We start from the raw sequence: 23,337 nt of genomic DNA on the forward strand, positions 1-23,337 counted from the left end.
TACTTAAAAATTCTTTGTTATTTAAATTATACATTGTAAAAACTGAAAATTTTTTACTATATATATTCAAGAGTAAAAGGCTCAAAAGTGCTGCATTAGACCTTCATTATAGTATTTTGTTAATTTAAATTCCCAAAATACTGTTTAACATCATATTTCTATTTTACGATTAATTGACAGTTACTGAAATTAATTGCAATAACTGTCAGTTTCTAACAAATATTTAAAGATTTTGGATTATTTTACTAGAAATCTAATAGAACCATAGGATTTAAATATGATAATAATCATAACAGTAGTCACCTAATAAATGTTAAATCATCATCTATATATATATATATATATATATATATACATACACATACATTAAGGTAACCAGATTTTTCAAACATACCTTCAGTGTGATTTAAAAAAGGCAAATTGATTTATTTAGCTGACTATACCTTTAATTGATCTGATATATAAGAGAATTCATTCAAACAAAACATATGTAAGTTTCCATTTTGATTTAATACATTTTAAAAATCTTCACATGTATAATTAAGATTTATTTTAATTGTTATTACAGCTAATGTTTCATCATTCAATTTAGTTTTCTCACAACTCCAAAACTCATTAGTTATTGAAAAATCTTTCAATAATTGAATTTTTTCTTGATAAATAAATAGTGTGGCTTTAGTATCTTAAAAAAAATGCTCCAAGAAAATTTTTTTCAGTGTTTAAATGCTTATTTCCATTAGCCATCTATGTATTCCTTTATTAGTTTGTTTCCATTCATTTAATTTATTCTGAATAAAAATATCCAGACTCCCTTAATTTCATAATATAGGCTAATTATACATGTTTTTTCATGATTCCTTTCCATATAGTAGACAATTAATTTATAAAATTACATCTATGCTTTACAGAAATAATAGAAAATTTATTTATATTTTATTCATTATTATTTTTTTTTTGGTGAGAAATTACAATAAGAAAGTGCAATATTAAACAAGCAGTATAAAAACCAGTATAAATTTGATAGTGCAAATTGTTTCAATGCAGTACTGTACTACCAAAAGCAGTATGTCATATATTGTATGTATATATTTGTGTATATATACTGTATATAGATCTAGGGTCAAAAATAAGCTTAAAACTCTATAAAGGTTTTTCAAAATCTGCTTTGTTTTCAAGATATGGCCTGCCAAAATATCATATCAAAAACTAACTTTAAAGCTCTCTGTAAAAAGATATCATGATTTGTTTTCCACTCCTGTGTTATTTAGAGGGTAGAGATGAATGAGTTTTTAAAGAAAATTGTAAATGTCAATAACCAGTAAAACTTTCATTAAGTCTGACAACACTCAACATATGACATATGATCCTCTTCTATTGCCCTATTCCCTTGATGTTTAATTACTAAATTTAATAGCTTCAGTGTTCTATATATAGAAATAACTCTGCAAAGTTTCAAAATTTTTGGTTTATGAGATATAATGTAAAATGCCAACACACAAGCACATACAGAATTTTGTAAAGGGTATTTTTACATTTTTGGGCTCCTGGAGTATCAACATTTTGAGAAATACAAAAAACATGTTGATCAAAATTTGACTTATATCCATACTTTATATACTTTCCTTACATTATATTCTATAACAGCCAGGAAAATAATATATTAATATAATTTTCAATCTGATATATAATCAATACACTTTATACACAATTTTCATTTTATCTTTTTTAAAGAATTCATAAAATTAAAAAAAACATTTAAAAATAAATTTGTTGATATGCAATAAAATAAAAGTAATTTAATAAAATGATTATTAACATATTTAAAATACACAAAAAATTATAATTCTATAAATTCAGATATATTAAAATTCAGGCATGCTTTACTCTTAATCTATCTAACTTTCAGGACTTTCTAATTGAAAAAAGAAAGCTTAAATAAGCAAATTTTAAGTTAAAAATTACATATTAATTAAGCATTTAATCTATTTCATCATCCTATTTTATATCAATAGCATCCAAATGGTAAACAAACATCTTCAATAACTTCAAAAATTCAAAAACAAATAACTTGGATAAACATGGCATATATTGAAAGGAAGAAAAAGATAAATCAACCCTGCATCAATTTTTTCTATTTTACTGTTTCTTCCTCTGTATTTTCTGCAAAACTTGATGCTATCAGACTCTAATGTAAGTTTTTTTCTACTGTATTTATTATTGTAGATAAGATTCTAAAGGTTTTGATGAATTTATTCTGCTGTTTCAGTAAAGACTTTTTTATAGTTGACAAAACAAATAAACAAACAAAATCAATGTCTCTAAATTAAAATCATTGAATTTCAAACTACACAAAATAAATATTCTCTTATTCATCTTATTCTATTTCAGAATTCAACTATATATTATTAATATTCTCTACTCATCAATATTCTCATATTGTATTTTATAGTATCTTCAGAATTTTAAAAATTTGTCTAATAAAGCTTATTAATCCAAAGTTATCATATTTTGAAAATATTAGGCCTCAAAAATTAATACATTAATGTCAATCAATAAGAACCAGAAACATTACAAAAGAAAAAAAATTTATAATGTAAAAATTTTCAGTAATCATCAGAGACAAACTAACAACTTCATTTGTTATTACTGTTTTAAAATAAATAAAAATTAAATATATTATTCATTTATATGATTAAACTGTTAAATGTTAACATCCAAAACATCAGTATTCCCATTATTTAAAAAATTATAATGCTTTCATTCTTTAAATTATTTGGAGTTCCATTTAAATAATGTAAACATATTATATAATTTTTTCATTCAATTAAACTGCTCCAAGTTATTTCAGCAGTTTATTTGAATAAAAGTGTCATGTTATATTTGTTTTATATTTATTTTAAATTACTAATTTGTAATAAAGATGCTACTTCTTTGTCTCTAATAAAAGTTACATGTAACTGAAAATATTTAAACTATTAACTTTTTTCGTGATCTTTCTTCTCTTCTCTCATCTTTAATTAACTGGCATTAATAAGTAGACAGCAGATTTTAGGCAAATGCCAATTTTTTTCCTAAGATTTTGTATGAACACTTTTCATGAACATTTAGACCGAAACAATGGCAATTTCATAATGCCTAAAAATGCCTATTTTGACATTGCTGCCTATTTTTGCCTAAAGTTTTGCACAAAGTTTACTTTGTTTTCATATTTTAAAAAAGTTTTTATTAATTTTTCGTTTCATTTTCCACAAAGGTTTAATTTAATTCTTAAATTAAACTGCTTAAGTTTAATTTTTTTTTTTTCTGAAAATGCAATCAGACAAATTCATTTTTTTATTATTATTGATTACTTATATTTAAGTCCCAGTGGATGCATATCCCAAGCAGAAAAAATTAGAATGCAATAATAACAGAAATAAATTACATTGCCTGATGCAATTTTATAGTAATAAAATTAAAACTATATGAAATATTTTAAAATAAATGCTTTTGTTTGTCTATTTTCGTGTTTGCATCATTCTGAATACATGCATTTCTGTTTGGAATACGTATGTTAAATAAAAAATTCATCGTCCTGGTAAGTATATTAATTGTTCATTGTGCAAATTTTGACCACCTATTTTTTGTTTATAAAGTCTAAAGATGCAATTTAAGAGCTTATTTTAAGCACCTAAAACATCACTTTTAAGGGCCTATATGTCCGCTGTCTATTAATAAGTAATAAAAAATACTGATAATACTTTTAAAATATATATATAATATTATACTTATATATAAGCACAATTTTTTTTATAAACATAGTTATATTGAATTGCATGTAAACTTTATCTATGCATATACTTATTTATTTACCTTAATAGAAAATTCATCATTAAGGTTTGAACTGGTAAAAATCANCACTAATATTTGCAATATCTTTTGCTGGACTTTTGTGTTAGCATTAGGAGCATTTTCATATCATGCTCTTCTGTCATGAATTTAATTTTTATTTTAAGAATAAATGCAATTAATTCATGGGAAATTTAGTTTAAAAAATTTAATTACAAAAACTTAAGAGATCAGATATGGCCAACTCCATTAAAAGAATTGTCAGTAAAAAACACAAGAAATATCCAGGAAGTGATCAATCTCATACAATTTATCAGAGAGAAGTTCAATAAAACCACATTGTATTGTCAGTATGAAAAGTTTGCACTATTTTCTGAAAATATTTCTCTTAAACTGTTCTGTATTACCAATCATTTATTCTTATATGTGAATCTGATATTAATATATAAATTTTTTGACTATTATAAATGATTTTTGATGTTTTAAACAATATAATTTAAACTTTCCTGAAAGTTCAATTATGTAATTTATTTAACATTACCTACAGAAGTTTAATTTATTAAATATTAGGATTATCTAAACAAAACATTAGAATATATTGTTAATTTTTTCAACATGTATACAGTGTATATATATAAATTTATTACATCAAAATAAAATTTCAATGTTAATAGTCTAACAAATTCTGAAATAAAGAATGTCAACCAAACAGGTTTAATATTAACCAGTTTGTTAGACATAGTAGTAAAAAAAATCTTAATGAAGTCTTAGCTCTTAAAAAATAAAAATATATTTAGAAAATCTGAATGTAAAGCTTTAGTTGAACAAAGATTTCAATCAATAGAAAGCTGCCTATTAAAAGAGATTATAAGTTACAATAAAGAAACAAGAAACTATATCTCAAATGCAAAGGCAGTATATTTTATTAAATGTGGAAATATTAATATTAAAAAGTTCTCTAAATATTTTTTAAAATGCAAAATTATTTTATATTCAGTATTTATATTCTTCAAAATATAATCCAAAATTTATTACAACATAACTGAGAATAAATATTTGGCTTTCAATGAAAAATATTATGACAGACAATTATAAAAAATAAAAAATAAATAAATAAACTGAATCATCTCTTGAAGTATGTAAGTAATTTAAACAAGATATTATTATTATATTTCATCATGTACTGTACATTCATTTATAGTTTGCAAATGATATCAATAAGACATTATATATTATTTTTTATACTAAAATATTATGAAAATATTTAATTAAGGTTTAAATTGTAATTTTTAAAAAATAAAATTTAAATATAAAAATATGATTGGAAAATACTTGTTTAATTCTATAAATTTTGATTATTCATAATACAACAACTTTTATAAAATTATGCTTGCAGGTACCGGTACAGGGTGAGTCACTTGAGACTGAACACTTAAAGTCTATTTAAAAATTAATACATAAGTAATAGAAATGATGATATATTTTCCTTGTGCTGATAAAGATTATCTTGCAACAAGGAAATATGTAAGAAACATAAATTAAAAGGAAAGATGATAAATTAGACAAAATAATTAATAGTAATAAAACTACTATAAATCAAATACAGAAATGATTTCTTTCATATACTGTAATTATAATTGTAAATATATTTTTATGAGTATTTTATTTTGATATTTTAAAAAATATTTAAAATATGAACTTAAATTCCTTTAAACATTCTTGTGATATTATTGTATAACCATTATTCAATTGTACAATTATTCTATTTTGATCGAGATTCAAGGCTATGTATTCATATAAGGATTTGAATAGAAAAGAAAAAAAAATTAGCTTAAAATAAAGAAAAACATTGTAAAGAAAATATTGTAAATTATAAATATCTCAGATTTATTTATAATTATAAATTATATTTTTAAATGTAATATTTAAATGGCATTATTCCAAATTTTGAACATGCTATGGACATTCACTATAGAATCTGTTTAACTTGACGCAGGCAACTGAAGGTAGCCGAAAATGTTTGTTTTTAATCAGTGAATACTGGAAAGTGAGAGGAAGATGTGAATTCTAGTATTTAGTATTTAAACATAAAACTTATAAAAATAACTCAATGCTATAAAAAAGTTTATCTCTGAGTAATTACTATATAATAATGTTCAAAGAAATTGGAACTATTTTAAATTTATTTGCATAATACCTTAATTTCTTTTATGCTTAATTCATATTATTGAATTAATCTTTTTATAATTATATTTACAAACTTTTGGAATTAAATCAAAATTTTCAAAAAATGAATAAAATACTATCTTTAATTCATATTTAGCAATTTTGATTTTCTGTTAAGAAGCCTTTTCATTACTGTAGTAAGAAAATTTATTTGTACAATGAATCAATGTGGATAGAGTCTCCAAACAGATCTACTAAAAAATTTATGAATGTAAGTTATAAATAATAGTGTTCAAAGAGACTACAGTAATTGCTAAAGCTTGGATATCAAATCTTAAATCATAATAATTCAGTAGTGATAAAATACTGAAAAATATAAAGAATAACTATAATGATCAAATGATAAGTTCTCAATGGATGTGAAAAACAAAACAATATCTCCCACAAAATGAAAACAAACTTTAATTATGTGAATCCATGCATGTTATTTCCTGTAACTCTAACTAATGAGATATAAAATATGAAATACATCAGGTGAAGATGTAACAGATGTATGATTTAATAACAGCCAAACATTTTGGTACTATCATTAATTTTTCTTCATGATCACATATATTTCTAACATAAAACTGATTTATTAAGCAATTTAAAATTCAGTATTTTATTTTTGTATGATATAAATTTATATATTTTAAAACTTTTTATATAAAACCATGTATAAACTTTATTCATTTTTAAATATTAATATAATAATTATTATAATTATTTATACTATATTTTATGCAATCAATAACTGATCTATAAAATTGAATATCATCATCAAATTAACAATTAATTTTATATTTTTATATTACAGTAATACCCTGACTTACGCGAACCCGGAGTTATGCGATTTTCAAATCTCGTCGATTCATCTTTTGTTTGAGCGCCACACAACTCTTGATTACTCACTTCCACACTAATGTTCAACTTTCATGTTTGGATGTGTTGCACGGAATCGACACATAGCTACAATTTATTTTGTGTTATTTATTTCTGTGTTTGTTATATCTACAGAAACTCGAGAGACTCTACGTGGTGATTTCTTGTAACCATGAACGAATCAAAAGACAAGATAAGATTAATGAGAACATTTGTTAGCTTACATACATCCGACTTGGATTTTACATAAATTGCAAAATTATACCCCGACTTACGTGAATTCGACTTACGTGGTTATCGCTCGGTCCCACCTATCGCGTAAGTTCGGGGTATTACTGTATATTACTTAAAAATTCTTTGTTATTTAAATTATACATTGTAAAAACTGAAAATTTTTTACTATATATATTCAAGAGTAAAAGGCTCAAAAGTGCTGCATTAGACCTTCATTATAGTATTTTGTTAATTTAAATTCCCAAAATACTGTTTAACATCATATTTCTATTTTACGATTAATTGACAGTTACTGAAATTAATTGCAATAACTGTCAGTTTCTAACAAATATTTAAAGATTTTGGATTATTTTACTAGAAATCTAATAGAACCATAGGATTTAAATATGATAATAATCATAACAGTAGTCACCTAATAAATGTTAAATCATCATCTATATATATATATATATATATATATATACATACACATACATTAAGGTAACCAGATTTTTCAAACATACCTTCAGTGTGATTTAAAAAAGGCAAATTGATTTATTTAGCTGACTATACCTTTAATTGATCTGATATATAAGAGAATTCATTCAAACAAAACATATGTAAGTTTCCATTTTGATTTAATACATTTTAAAAATCTTCACATGTATAATTAAGATTTATTTTAATTGTTATTACAGCTAATGTTTCATCATTCAATTTAGTTTTCTCACAACTCCAAAACTCATTAGTTATTGAAAAATCTTTCAATAATTGAATTTTTTCTTGATAAATAAATAGTGTGGCTTTAGTATCTTAAAAAAAATGCTCCAAGAAAATTTTTTTCAGTGTTTAAATGCTTATTTCCATTAGCCATCTATGTATTCCTTTATTAGTTTGTTTCCATTCATTTAATTTATTCTGAATAAAAATATCCAGACTCCCTTAATTTCATAATATAGGCTAATTATACATGTTTTTTCATGATTCCTTTCCATATAGTAGACAATTAATTTATAAAATTACATCTATGCTTTACAGAAATAATAGAAAATTTATTTATATTTTATTCATTATTATTTTTTTTTTGGTGAGAAATTACAATAAGAAAGTGCAATATTAAACAAGCAGTATAAAAACCAGTATAAATTTGATAGTGCAAATTGTTTCAATGCAGTACTGTACTACCAAAAGCAGTATGTCATATATTGTATGTATATATTTGTGTATATATACTGTATATAGATCTAGGGTCAAAAATAAGCTTAAAACTCTATAAAGGTTTTTCAAAATCTGCTTTGTTTTCAAGATATGGCCTGCCAAAATATCATATCAAAAACTAACTTTAAAGCTCTCTGTAAAAAGATATCATGATTTGTTTTCCACTCCTGTGTTATTTAGAGGGTAGAGATGAATGAGTTTTTAAAGAAAATTGTAAATGTCAATAACCAGTAAAACTTTCATTAAGTCTGACAACACTCAACATATGACATATGATCCTCTTCTATTGCCCTATTCCCTTGATGTTTAATTACTAAATTTAATAGCTTCAGTGTTCTATATATAGAAATAACTCTGCAAAGTTTCAAAATTTTTGGTTTATGAGATATAATGTAAAATGCCAACACACAAGCACATACAGAATTTTGTAAAGGGTATTTTTACATTTTTGGGCTCCTGGAGTATCAACATTTTGAGAAATACAAAAAACATGTTGATCAAAATTTGACTTATATCCATACTTTATATACTTTCCTTACATTATATTCTATAACAGCCAGGAAAATAATATATTAATATAATTTTCAATCTGATATATAATCAATACACTTTATACACAATTTTCATTTTATCTTTTTTAAAGAATTCATAAAATTAAAAAAAACATTTAAAAATAAATTTGTTGATATGCAATAAAATAAAAGTAATTTAATAAAATGATTATTAACATATTTAAAATACACAAAAAATTATAATTCTATAAATTCAGATATATTAAAATTCAGGCATGCTTTACTCTTAATCTATCTAACTTTCAGGACTTTCTAATTGAAAAAAGAAAGCTTAAATAAGCAAATTTTAAGTTAAAAATTACATATTAATTAAGCATTTAATCTATTTCATCATCCTATTTTATATCAATAGCATCCAAATGGTAAACAAACATCTTCAATAACTTCAAAAATTCAAAAACAAATAACTTGGATAAACATGGCATATATTGAAAGGAAGAAAAAGATAAATCAACCCTGCATCAATTTTTTCTATTTTACTGTTTCTTCCTCTGTATTTTCTGCAAAACTTGATGCTATCAGACTCTAATGTAAGTTTTTTTCTACTGTATTTATTATTGTAGATAAGATTCTAAAGGTTTTGATGAATTTATTCTGCTGTTTCAGTAAAGACTTTTTTATAGTTGACAAAACAAATAAACAAACAAAATCAATGTCTCTAAATTAAAATCATTGAATTTCAAACTACACAAAATAAATATTCTCTTATTCATCTTATTCTATTTCAGAATTCAACTATATATTATTAATATTCTCTACTCATCAATATTCTCATATTGTATTTTATAGTATCTTCAGAATTTTAAAAATTTGTCTAATAAAGCTTATTAATCCAAAGTTATCATATTTTGAAAATATTAGGCCTCAAAAATTAATACATTAATGTCAATCAATAAGAACCAGAAACATTACAAAAGAAAAAAAATTTATAATGTAAAAATTTTCAGTAATCATCAGAGACAAACTAACAACTTCATTTGTTATTACTGTTTTAAAATAAATAAAAATTAAATATATTATTCATTTATATGATTAAACTGTTAAATGTTAACATCCAAAACATCAGTATTCCCATTATTTAAAAAATTATAATGCTTTCATTCTTTAAATTATTTGGAGTTCCATTTAAATAATGTAAACATATTATATAATTTTTTCATTCAATTAAACTGCTCCAAGTTATTTCAGCAGTTTATTTGAATAAAAGTGTCATGTTATATTTGTTTTATATTTATTTTAAATTACTAATTTGTAATAAAGATGCTACTTCTTTGTCTCTAATAAAAGTTACATGTAACTGAAAATATTTAAACTATTAACTTTTTTCGTGATCTTTCTTCTCTTCTCTCATCTTTAATTAACTGGCATTAATAAGTAGACAGCAGATTTTAGGCAAATGCCAATTTTTTTCCTAAGATTTTGTATGAACACTTTTCATGAACATTTAGACCGAAACAATGGCAATTTCATAATGCCTAAAAATGCCTATTTTGACATTGCTGCCTATTTTTGCCTAAAGTTTTGCACAAAGTTTACTTTGTTTTCATATTTTAAAAAAGTTTTTATTAATTTTTCGTTTCATTTTCCACAAAGGTTTAATTTAATTCTTAAATTAAACTGCTTAAGTTTAATTTTTTTTTTTTCTGAAAATGCAATCAGACAAATTCATTTTTTTATTATTATTGATTACTTATATTTAAGTCCCAGTGGATGCATATCCCAAGCAGAAAAAATTAGAATGCAATAATAACAGAAATAAATTACATTGCCTGATGCAATTTTATAGTAATAAAATTAAAACTATATGAAATATTTTAAAATAAATGCTTTTGTTTGTCTATTTTCGTGTTTGCATCATTCTGAATACATGCATTTCTGTTTGGAATACGTATGTTAAATAAAAAATTCATCGTCCTGGTAAGTATATTAATTGTTCATTGTGCAAATTTTGACCACCTATTTTTTGTTTATAAAGTCTAAAGATGCAATTTAAGAGCTTATTTTAAGCACCTAAAACATCACTTTTAAGGGCCTATATGTCCGCTGTCTATTAATAAGTAATAAAAAATACTGATAATACTTTTAAAATATATATATAATATTATACTTATATATAAGCACAATTTTTTTTATAAACATAGTTATATTGAATTGCATGTAAACTTTATCTATGCATATACTTATTTATTTACCTTAATAGAAAATTCATCATTAAGGTTTGAACTGGTAAAAATCATATAAAAATTAAAAGTTAATTAAATACATTTAATCTAAAATAAGGCATTAAAGTTATAAATCTTGATTAAAAATTTTTTAATTGGATCAAAATTTGTAATTCAACAGAAATTAGAGATAAGATGAAATTTTATCTCTATAATTCAAATAAACATCCAAATACAAAAATTTTTGATAAAAAAAAAAAAACAATAAGAAAGCAAATAAGAATTCTTATCAATTCTTATTACTTTTTTAAAAAATTTACTATATGTTATTTTGCCATTAGTTTACATTATATTAAACACACTATAAATTTTGAATTCTTTTAATTTCTAATATTTTATATGTAATAAAAACATCAATATATCATGATAATAAAAACTGAAAACAATTCTCAAAAGTCTATGTAATACTAACTAGAATATCTTATCAATAAATTGAGTTTCATGAAGAAAATATCTCATAATTTATTGTTAATGGTATTGGTGAAGTAGGGACTTTAAAAATTTTATTTTAATTCAATAATGCATAATATATATTAAATGAAGAATTAAATTTTTAACAGTTATTTAAATATTATTATAGTTTGATCTTGTTTTGTACAGTGGTTGCATGTCAATAGTTACTGCAAAAAAAATAAAATTTTGCATAAATTTGTGCTCCACCCAAGTAGTCCCAGATAATTATATAGACACTTATGCAACCATTTACAATTAACAGAAAAATGTTAAAATGTGTTTAAAATGTTTTACTTATGTTTTCATTATAATGAACAAAATTTTAGTTTGATGATTCTTAATACAAAGAACAAAGTTTTATTATACTATATTTTTCTTTATTATATTCAATACAATCATAAATGCTAACAACACCACAGTGAGTAGCATTCAATAGTTCTCAGTGTTTGGAATGTTATAAGCTAGAAAAGCATGGTTTGACGACTTACAATCAGATTCAGTGGCACCAGGAGTGGGTTAATCTAACCATTTATCATCTTGAAAACATGAATATTAATCCCAAGTAACACAAGATCCTATTATTACATAAATGTATACAATTATAATTCAGTTATAATTTGTGTCAAATATAGGGTTTCCAAGTATTCAGGAATAAAATCTGGGACAAAATGAGTTCTTCCCAAAGGATACTGGGACACTTTAATTCCAGAACATGCAATAGATGCGTAATTTTACTCTGCCAGTGACAGAAATACTCTTAAAATGTATAAAAAGAGAAATACTTGAATGTAAGAAGTTTTTAGAATAAAGTTCTCCCATCACTAGATGGCAGTCAAGAAAGTTCTGGGACAATCCTGGAAAACTGGGATGTCTGATAACCCTAGTCAAATATTCAAATAATTGAAAGCAAAACTGTATGAGTTTAGTATATTAATTTAATAGTAAATTAATATTTTAAAAATATTGTCATTGCATAATAAACAACATAAACATTATTGTAAATAATTTCTAATAGAGGGAAAAACTTTGTCCTAAAAATAGTTTTACTTATTCTATTTTTAAAATCTCTTCACAAAAGATTTAAAGAAAAAAGAAAATATTTAAATTTCTTCATAGAATTTAAAGAGGAAGTTAAAAACAAATATTAGACTTCTGACATGGATGAAAGACAAAAATCTCATGAGATTTGCAAATCTTAAGATTAAATCATAATAAGATTGAGCTGTTATCATGCATGACAGTAAAGAATCTCAGGAAGCACTGTATATTTAATGAAAACAGAACAAGATATATTAATCTACAAGGTTTAGCTTACTACTACTAGAGTGTACTGTTTAAGATGAATCAATAACAAGAATCTTGCTTAAAATTACAGAGTTCTAAATAATATTTATTATAAGAACTATTTCAAAATAATGTAGAATATGTTTTATGGAGTGGTATTCTAAGACATCAAAAATTTTTGCTGTTTTATAATTTTGAATTATGTATTTAGTATTTATTTGCTTCTCTGAAATTTGAAAATAAATATTTTTATAGATAGTAACTATCACTTTGAAAATATGAAATATTTCAATAAATAAGTCTGTTTATATTGCAGATATTACTATATTTATGAAAAACTAGCTGCAAGGACCCGATTTGCTGGGTTTTTATTTGTATGTAATATAGTTTTTTTTATATATACAGTATATAAAAGACTGTTTTTCTAAGTAATCGAGAATCTAGCTTCAAGGACCCGCTTCGCTGGGCAAAAAGTAACGACAGTGAAGATTAAGATAATTACATTATAGCTAATCTTACCCGTTTTCATAGAATGCAAGAATTAGGTCCCCCATTTCCAGACTAATTAGAGAATTTTTACGTTTAGTCAAATGAACTATTTTCAACGTTTCTGGAACGTTTACAATCGTTCTATAATCGAACCAATATTCAAATTTTATGTTCGAATTAAATTCGAACAAAACATTCGAAATAGAAAGCCACTTTCAACCACTTTCAGCCTCATATCTCCCACACCCTTATAGCTATCGAGACGCGACCACCCCTATGCACGAATGGAGACTTGGGGCTACCACCACATACAAACACCATTCATGTGCGATGTGTAGTTTTTGCGGAAAAGTGAAATATAGGGACATACACGTCCATTTTTATATATATATATATATATACATATATATATAGATTATTTATCCTAATGGATGACCTAATAGGTCATCAAATTTAAAAAAACAGCAGACTGCATCTGAACAACAAATTGAGGTAATACTTATTACATACATTAATTTCATTTTATTTACATTAATTACATTCATATATTTTATTGAATGTTTTCAAATATCTATTTTATTTGAAAATTTTTGATGAAAAAAAATCAGTTCATTCAATTTCTTTTATTTTTAAAATACACCTTTATATTACAATATACAACTGAAAATATATAATTCCATATAATTTAATATTTAATCATCTAAAAACAAAATATTTATCATTTGTCTTTTAGCTAACTAGCCTTGTAGGCATTATCATAATAGTAATTTACAGCCAGTTGGATGCAATGGGAATATGTTAGCATAATGAAATATAACTTGTATAACTTTTGCATTAATTCCACATTAATGATATACTATATCAAGATTTCTTACAAGAGAAACTGATAATGCAATCACCAGCTTTTTAGTAGTTTAAGTCTAAATGATATTTGGAATTATTCTTCTTCCTCAACTCTGTTTTTTTAATTATAATAAAGATTTCTAGTGATAAATTCAGCCAATCATTAATTCCTGAAATTAGCATAAAAATAGTCCCTGCAAAATCCAACAATTTGGTTTTTTATTGTATAAATTCCTTTCAGATATAATGAAAATATACAAATAAAATTTTATAGAAAAAGTTTATAAAAATAGAAAAATATTTAATGCTGAGAAANTAAATTTATATGGGAGTTGTTTTATACAGTAAAATCATTGTCAGATTTGAAAAACAGAAGTATACTTATATTCTCACATATCCAAGTTTTATTAAATCACGTAAATTAGAATTTAAGTTATCTTTTATATAACTTAAATACTAAATTTACTTGATTTCATAAAAATATATAACAAATGTTTACTCAATGATTTAACAGAAATTCATAATGACAAAGTAATATATTATTAATGTATAATATTTGTTAACAATTTCACTTTAAGATTGCTTTTAGATAAAGATCTATTTCAGTATTCTCTTTTGAAAATGACATTTTAGTATATCACTGTTTGACAATTATCTATTTGAGCAATGGTTTATTCATTTTTATTTGAATTTGTAAAATATCTGAATAATGAAAATAATTTGTTAGTTATGTTAAACATAAAATTAGCATAGTATTTTGTTTTTATTAAATAGAATTTAGAAAATGAAATATTGCACATCAGATCAAAAATAATAAAATCGTTAGAAATTGTTTTTGATGTTAAAATAATCATGTTCTTCTTCTAAACAGTTCTTCACAATATTTCAATGGAGTTTATAACCAGCTATTTTAATGGCTTCTTTCTCTAAAATAAATTTCAAAACAAAAACCTTTAAAGCAGCTATAACTTTTTAATGAAAGAATGTTTTTGACCATCTTAAATGGCCATTTTCAAGTATTAGAATGCAAGTAATTTAAAATACAAAAATATATACAGTGGTGCCTCATATAACGGACTTTTTGTTTGGCCATTACGTGACTCAAACAACGGACTTTCCGTTCGGCAGTTACGTGAGGCGAACAATGGTCTTTCTGCAAACAAGTGCAAATGATATTTCCACTCTTTTGTCATTGCCAATAACAATCTGCTATTTTTATAATATATTAATATAATATATTATATTATATTAATTTAATATATTACTGTATTAGTATATCTGAAGTGCATAGCTCCCGCTGGGATTCGGCTAGCTTCCTTGTTTATTACATACATCTCCTCAGTGCAGGGTATTTACATTTATTCAGGTGTTGTGCAAATCATGGCTTCTGAAAAAACAGAAAGGTGATTTCAATTGAAACAAAGCAAGACATCATCAGAAGGAGTGAAAGTTGACAAAAACTTCCTTGTCAAATGGGGAGAGATTAAGGAGTTTACTAACACTCATTATCCAAACAGAGCTGAGGCCAACAGGATCAATGATCTCTACAATGACACCCTTGCCCGTCATTTCCGACAGGTGTTGAAGAAGAGAGAGAAACAGACCACCTTGGACATGTTTATCAAGAAGCAAGCTGCCAAAAAACAAAGGATGGAACAAGAGAAGATGACTCTGCAAGCTTCAGTAGCTTCTCCTAAATCTGACTCTGATTAAAAAACAATAAAAAGAGACCTGCTGCAATGTGTAAAAAGTCTGTATCTGTATGAATGTGTAAAAAAAGTGTTCCTCCACCTCCTCCTCACAACATCTGACTACCTGGCATAAATGAAAATGGAGCAGTCACCAACTGCTCCATTTTCATTTTTTTTATGGTACAGTATGGTTATTTTATGCTGTGGAACAAATTATGTTTTAACATGTATTTCTATGGGAAAATGCATTCACTTAATGGACGTGCACGTGGAATGGATTAAGTACATTATACAAGGCACCACTGTATGTACAGTACCTGTTAAAACAAAAAAGTGTTTGAACATTAACAACATATAAAAATTAATAATAAATAAATGACATTGATAAAAAATAAATAGAATAATTTTATTTTTATTTAATTATTGTTAATTCCCTATTTTATTAAAATTCAAATATTTATTTTTATTCTAACCTTTGTGTATTTAAATTAATTATGTGTTAGAATCTAAAGATGAATATTTAAAATGGTTAGAAATGTTCATCATTAAAAATTTACTGCTGGATTTAAAAGTTTCTTGTTTTAAATTGATTCAAATTTATCTGATTGAACTGGTCTCTAAGATTATTTTCATTTTCATTAGTATTATTATTATTATTCAGGGCCAGCATAAACTTTTTGTGTGGCTGGGTTCCAAAGTTGTGCAAAGCCAAATAATGTAATTATATGTACTGTACTGTACATACAGTACCTCTACATTTTATAACAACTAATCATTTATTATAAGTAAAGAGTACAAGTATAAACCTATGTACAAGTTATTTTCAAACTTATAGTTTAGGTAAACTACATATTTTTAATTTTTAACTACATATTCTGCAATTGAATTTACTATGCATGTATGACACTATGCATAGGGCACTGCAAAATTTACAATGAGCTTTTCAGGGACTGTGGGTCTGATTCTAGGGAACACATTGCACCAGCCTTGTTTCTATCCTTATATCAATTATATACTTGAATGATTAAATGATTATAAGATGACCTTATTTCATTACAAAGTCCTATTGAGATGAAATTTACTAGGTTAATATCAGTTAACATGTTCTGGCTTACTGTAGTTTGATATCTCACTTAAACTAACAAAAAATTTGTGTTATACCAACCAGTATATGAAATTATTATGTAATATCAGAATATAATGATTATTAAATTTATGTTTTTATCTTCATCTTACCCTAAAATAAAATATACTTTTTAATATTTTACTATAAACTATTGTCATTTTCTATTGGAAACAAATACAATCATTCAGATATTTAGAAAAACTTTTGCATAAAATTAAACAATAGTTATTCAGTTAAGATAGTTTTGAAATTTAAAATTCATCATTTAACACAATTGTTAAATGATGTTTTAAATGATAAAGTGTATTTTACAGTTTTTAGAAATAGATAGTGTTTTGAAATCATAGATATTTTGAGATCTTTATAACAGATTTAATAATGTTAGGCTTTACAAAATGTATTTAACTAGAAGATGAATATAATGACATAGCAAATAACATTTGATTTAAACAAAATTCTTCAGAGAAACACTACAAAGCAGTTTTGGGTAAATAAATTTATATGGGAGTTGTTTTATACAGTAAAATCATTGTCAGATTTGAAAAACAGAAGTATACTTATATTCTCACATATCCAAGTTTTATTAAATCATGTAAATTAGAATTTAAGTTATCTTTTATATAACTTAAATACTAAATTTACTTGATTTCATAAAAATATATAACAAATTATTACAATTATTTAATTCATGTTATGTCAAACTTACAGTATTAATATAACTATGTTATGTAACATTAAATATACATCATTCATTTTAAAATAACTTTACAATTAACAGACACTAAACAATTCAGAATTATTCAGTTTAGCATTTATAAAAGATATGAAAAAATTACAAGAGTTCATACATTTTCAAGCTTAGACTCATCTTCAGGAAGTCTGTGTTAAAAGGATTGAATCAAGAGTCTTTTCACTGAAGTTACTATAAGTGTTTTCTCTTTCTTTGTTTTAAGAAACAGTGAAGTAGTGACTGAGGGAATCAATGGCTTTCCTTTAGAGCAGAATTGATTTTTAAAAATGTAGTTGAAAAAACTAAAAACACTATAATAATTTTTCATTTTTGTTTTTCAACAATTTCAATTATTTTAACTAACATTAATTAATAATTAAGAAGTTTTAAAAAAGCATTTATTAAGTTTCAAATCTCTTAATAAATGTTTTTCAGTATTTATTCACTTGTCAGTAAGGTTAGTCACATTTATTAACAAAAGTCCTTTATTGTGCAATTTATTTTTTTAAGAATCTCCACTTGCTAGTTTAATAGTTGAGCTGATTGTGTGCAAAACTCAAAACAATGTCATGGAAGAAATGGGAGAATATGTTTAAGTAATGTTGAGATATGTGGATGATGATACTGCTATTTGGAGAAATGATGGCATGGTTAGTCACTTTGTGCAGGCCTTCTCTGACACAAGCTCTGTACAAGGTTTAACCCTGCAAAAAAGATCAATGCTCAGAACAATAAGTGCATTTTTTGAATGTTTTAATTGGAAAGAAAATGGATAGATAAGAAGAATTAGTGTATAGTAAAGGTACATTTAAGCTTATTTATATTTCCATTGATTTGAAGGATTCTAGAAAGTATATTTTAGTGGCATATATAGTCCTCATACATAGAGCAATAAAGATTACAACTGAGTATAAGGATCAATAAAGAATTTATAATCTGATAGTGTGAATTAAGTACAGTATGAAATATTTTTTTAAAATGAAAATGATAATTATATTCTCAAATCTTAAAATTAAAAACAAAGATAGATTATTATTGTAACTTCACAAAGATAAATAAGTGGAAAAAAAACAATAATAATCACATAACATATGTTTTACAATCAAAAAAAAAAATTAATAGAAATATAATTTAATTAAAATTGAAAACTTATAAAACTAAGAAAATCAATGAATAAGAAAAAAATAAAAATAAAAAACTTATTGCTGACTCAATTTTGACATTAAAGAAGATATTTTATTAGTTTTGACATTTTCAATAAATTTTCCTTAAATTATTCTTTATACAAGAATAAAGTATTAATTTTTGAATATAATCTCATAATTATGTCTATGCTTTTAGAATTATCATTACTAAATTAATATATTTACAATTTTTAAAAATAATTCTAATGAATAAAAAAGAACAACTGTCTGTCAGCATTTGAAAGACATTTAATAACAAAAAACTCACTAGTACTTTCTACACTACATTAATGTCATCTTCAGGCAAGACAGATCAAACAGAACACACAGAGATTTCAAAAGTTTTAAGTTGATTCTAATTCCATATACAGCTAAAGGTATGCATTTTTTATCAGATACATTTCAAACTGTAAGACATGTCAAAAAGAAGCCAGATAATCCTTAAATATTCTGAAGTGAAAAAATACTTCTCAAATTCATTACAAACTGTAAATGAACACTAACATATTTAAATTCATAAGGAAAACTTTACAATAAGGAATAACAAAATTTCAGAATGCATAGAATAAATTATTTGAATTATAAAAAATCCAGAAAAATTTGAAAACTGTTCATAAAATACTTGAAAATTAAGCTTTTCATATTATATGGTTCAAAAAAGGCTATTTACTAAAATGATACTGAATTTTCTTGATTACTATAATACATATCCTTTTAATTTCTAATGTCATAAAACAGAAGTAAAATTCCTAATAATTTTTCAAATCCAATTTTAAAAAATTTATGTAATTAATTATTTATTTAGTGCGTTATATAATCAAATAAAATCATTCTATTCTTTAATTTATATAAATTATATTATTAATACACAATATATGCAATACACAATATATATTAATATAATAATGTAAAATTTGAACAAATTCATTAATCATTCAAAAATTATTACCAACTTAAAAAAATTTAGTATTTTTATTAAAAAGGTCAGTATTGAATTGTTTTTATAAATTTCAAAATCCACAAGAAATGAAATTTCGTTTTAAACAAACATCACACAAACATGCAATTAAGTCACAGGGGAGCTGTTCATAAAGGACGTCCACACTGGAAGGGAGGGAGGTGGTTAGGACAAGTCGGACAATGGGGAGGGAAGGAGTTGAACTTCAGTCGACGTCCGTTTATTTCATTAAATTTTCTACATTTTTCAAATTTTCTTGTATGTTTCGTTTCTATCTGTGATATTTAGCATTTATAAATTGATAAAGGGGGTCGAGTTTTGCTGTACGTCCGAGGTGGGGAGGTGGTTACAGAAACTTTGACAAATTGGGACAACAGGGGAATGGGGAGTAAAATTATAAAGAAAAATGCAGACGTAATTTATGGACAGTCCCTATGGATAAATATTGCTTCAATATTTTTAGAAATACTTTTTAAAAGTTAATTATCCTTCAAAGAAACTATATCTAATTTAAAAAATGAAATTATTTTATAAATACTAGGTTAATTACAATAAAAAAAAGATACTAGTAATATTACTTTTGAAATATATATAAAAAATAGAACACATAAATTTTTAAGATAATTCTTCTAATTCTAATTTTTAAGATAAATTTTTCTAATTCTATATACTGTATATAAATTCACATATAGTATATTCTTGTTAATAAAACTCTATTTAATCATTAATGTCATCTTCAGGCAAGACAGATCAAACAGAACACACAGAGATTTCAAAAGTTTTAAGTTGATTCTAATTCCATATACAGCTAAAGGTATGCATTTTTTATCAGATACATTTCAAACTGTAAGACATGTCAAAAAGAAGCCAGATAATCCTTAAATATTCTGAAGTGAAAAAATACTTCTCAAATTCATTACAAACTGTAAATGAACACTAACATATTTAAATTCATAAGGAAAACTTTACAATAAGGAATAACAAAATTTCAGAATGCATAGAATAAATTATTTGAATTATAAAAAATCCAGAAAAATTTGAAAACTGTTCATAAAATACTTGAAAATTAAGCTTTTCATATTATATGGTTCAAAAAAGGCTATTTACTAAAATGATACTGAATTTTCTTGATTACTATAATACATATCCTTTTAATTTCTAATGTCATAAAACAGAAGTAAAATTCCTAATAATTTTTCAAATCCAATTTTAAAAAATTTATGTAATTAATTATTTATTTAGTGCGTTATATAANAGAATATTTATTATTTATTATTAAAGCATTGAGATGAAGTTACTCTTCCTCATTTTATATAGATCAAATAATTTAATCTTTATAATACTAAACAGTGATAAAATGGTTTTAAATTAGAAAAAAAATGAGATTTGAAGTAAAAAGAAAAACATGGAATTCAGAAATATAATGAAACCTATTCAAAAATGTAATGTCAGATGTGAGAATTTTATATATTCTGTTTTGTATTTATTTATGTATATCAATTTTAAATACATGTGCTTAGAATATTTGATTTTCTTGTTAAATTGACAAATAACCATTTTCTTTGTTGCAGATTTAATATTGTATATTAATTTATTTGAAGAAAAAATAAGAAAAATAGCTTGACAAATTAAATTTATATAAATTGGTAGCTTAAAAAGAGTTATTTGTGTCTACAACACAGCCAATGCAACTTTAAATATAAAATATATCTGATAGAGGCTGTTTTATTTTTTGAAAAGTAAACTAAACTACGTCCCTGCAAAAGTTAATATAAAAATTATATTTATAAAACATAAAAATAAAACAAATGAGAGAAAGAAGAAAAAATAAAATCATAATTTTATAATTTTTAATTAAAAATTCGCTGTAAATACTATATTCATGTAAGTTTACCTGTTTCTGGAGGAATTTCTGTCTCTTTCATAACACCTGTATACATCAAAGAAGCTTATGCTTTACACCTGTACACAAGATATTGAATGCGATGCAAGAATAACTAAAACGCGATATGAAATACGCCGCGCAGCATTAACTATTTTCAAATGAGTCACGCTCCCCGCAGACAAGTATAACGGCACACCTGCGGCCTACAAATACCGGTGAAAGTCTTTCTACCAATGAAAAATCGTTGCCCACGAAGGAAGTAGCAGCACGTTTCCTATCTCATCGCAGTTTAAAAACTATTGCAATTCTCATTTAGAATACACGACAAACGAATAAAAATATTTACATTTTATCCAAATTCATAAAAAAAAGCTAAAAAAAAAGTTAGTTTTATATGACCTAATTATATAAAAATTGCAGAGTATTGTAATTTTAATTTGTAACCTTGAATATATATCATTAAATAATCCGACGGAATTATGGATTTAAAAAATCTTATTAAGTAACTTTTAAATAGAATACATTAGCCACTCGTTTCCTCTCGAGTACTGAATAGTGTTATAAATTTTTTCCAGTGCGTGTATGCTTTTATGTTAGTCACGTGATGAATTGCATCACATTTAAAACCTGCTTTAACAGAATAGTATAATTATCTGATAAGGTAATATAGCTTTAGCTCTAGTAAATTAACTGCATTTTAAATATAATTATTCGCTTGATTTTTCTTTAATTAGTTTATTTTTAATATGTAATAGAATATAGCCTACATAATATATGGAATAGTCGAAGTGGAATACGGCAATAGAATAAATTTTTGAGTTTTCGTCAAAATTAAGAATGCTGTCTAAGCATAATAAAACTGATTATCAAAGCAATTTAAACGGAAAGAGAATTCCTAACCTTTGACTCTGAAGTAGGTCACCATATTATTTTATTTCTTTCTATTATTTCCCACTTTCTCCTTTGACCTATATTATAGAAAAATTTCCAAACTATTTTTTCCCCTACTCATAAAAATAAATAGGTGTCAATTTATTTTATGGGACTGATTTTAGATATATCTAAAATTCTAGAATGAAAAATGTATTATTTACGAAAAACAACTATGTAAAGTTATTTATTTGATACAGGAAACACGTCACATTCTACATTAACATACAGTTTATATAAATATAAACCCATATATTCATCATGATGACAGACAACGACATCAATTCGTGACATTATTCATCTATCATACCGTCATATGTTAGAGTCATCTAGAGGTATCTGTTCATTGTGATGTCACGATCGCGAAAACTGAATTATAAACATTTATGCAACACAAGTGAGAACTGATACAGCTGTATGAAATGTGAATGATGGAAGAAGTTTATATTCACCGACTTAATCAAATACATCATAATAGCTGTGATATAAAGACACTATACATTTCAAATAGGCTATCAGAGATTTCAGCAATTATAGGTATTAAAAAAAAATAAAATAAAAATACAGAAGATATATATATATTCTGTAATTTTATTTATGAACAGATATATATATATATATATA

At 24.2% G+C, this 23,337-nt stretch overlaps 1 protein-coding gene across 1 annotated transcript in view; it reads right to left on the bottom strand.

Annotated features, from left to right (window-relative positions):
- LOC111613028 (guanine nucleotide exchange factor DBS-like) overlaps positions 1 to 22,095 on the bottom strand; it is a 243,031-nt gene extending 220,936 nt beyond the window's left edge. The window contains exon 1 of the mRNA XM_023354329.1: positions 21,793 to 22,095. Within this exon, the coding sequence (XP_023210097.1) occupies positions 21,793 to 21,838 (46 nt within the window). The 5' untranslated portion in view covers positions 21,839 to 22,095. The remainder of the gene's footprint in view (positions 1 to 21,792) is intronic.
- Between the last annotated feature and the right edge of the window lie 1,242 nt (positions 22,096 to 23,337).

This window comes from Centruroides sculpturatus, unplaced genomic scaffold (assembly GCF_000671375.1).
Source record: "Centruroides sculpturatus isolate CEXI.00-Female unplaced genomic scaffold, Cexi_2.0 scaffold310, whole genome shotgun sequence".
In the NCBI taxonomy this organism is placed as follows: Eukaryota; Metazoa; Arthropoda; class Arachnida; order Scorpiones; family Buthidae; genus Centruroides; species Centruroides sculpturatus.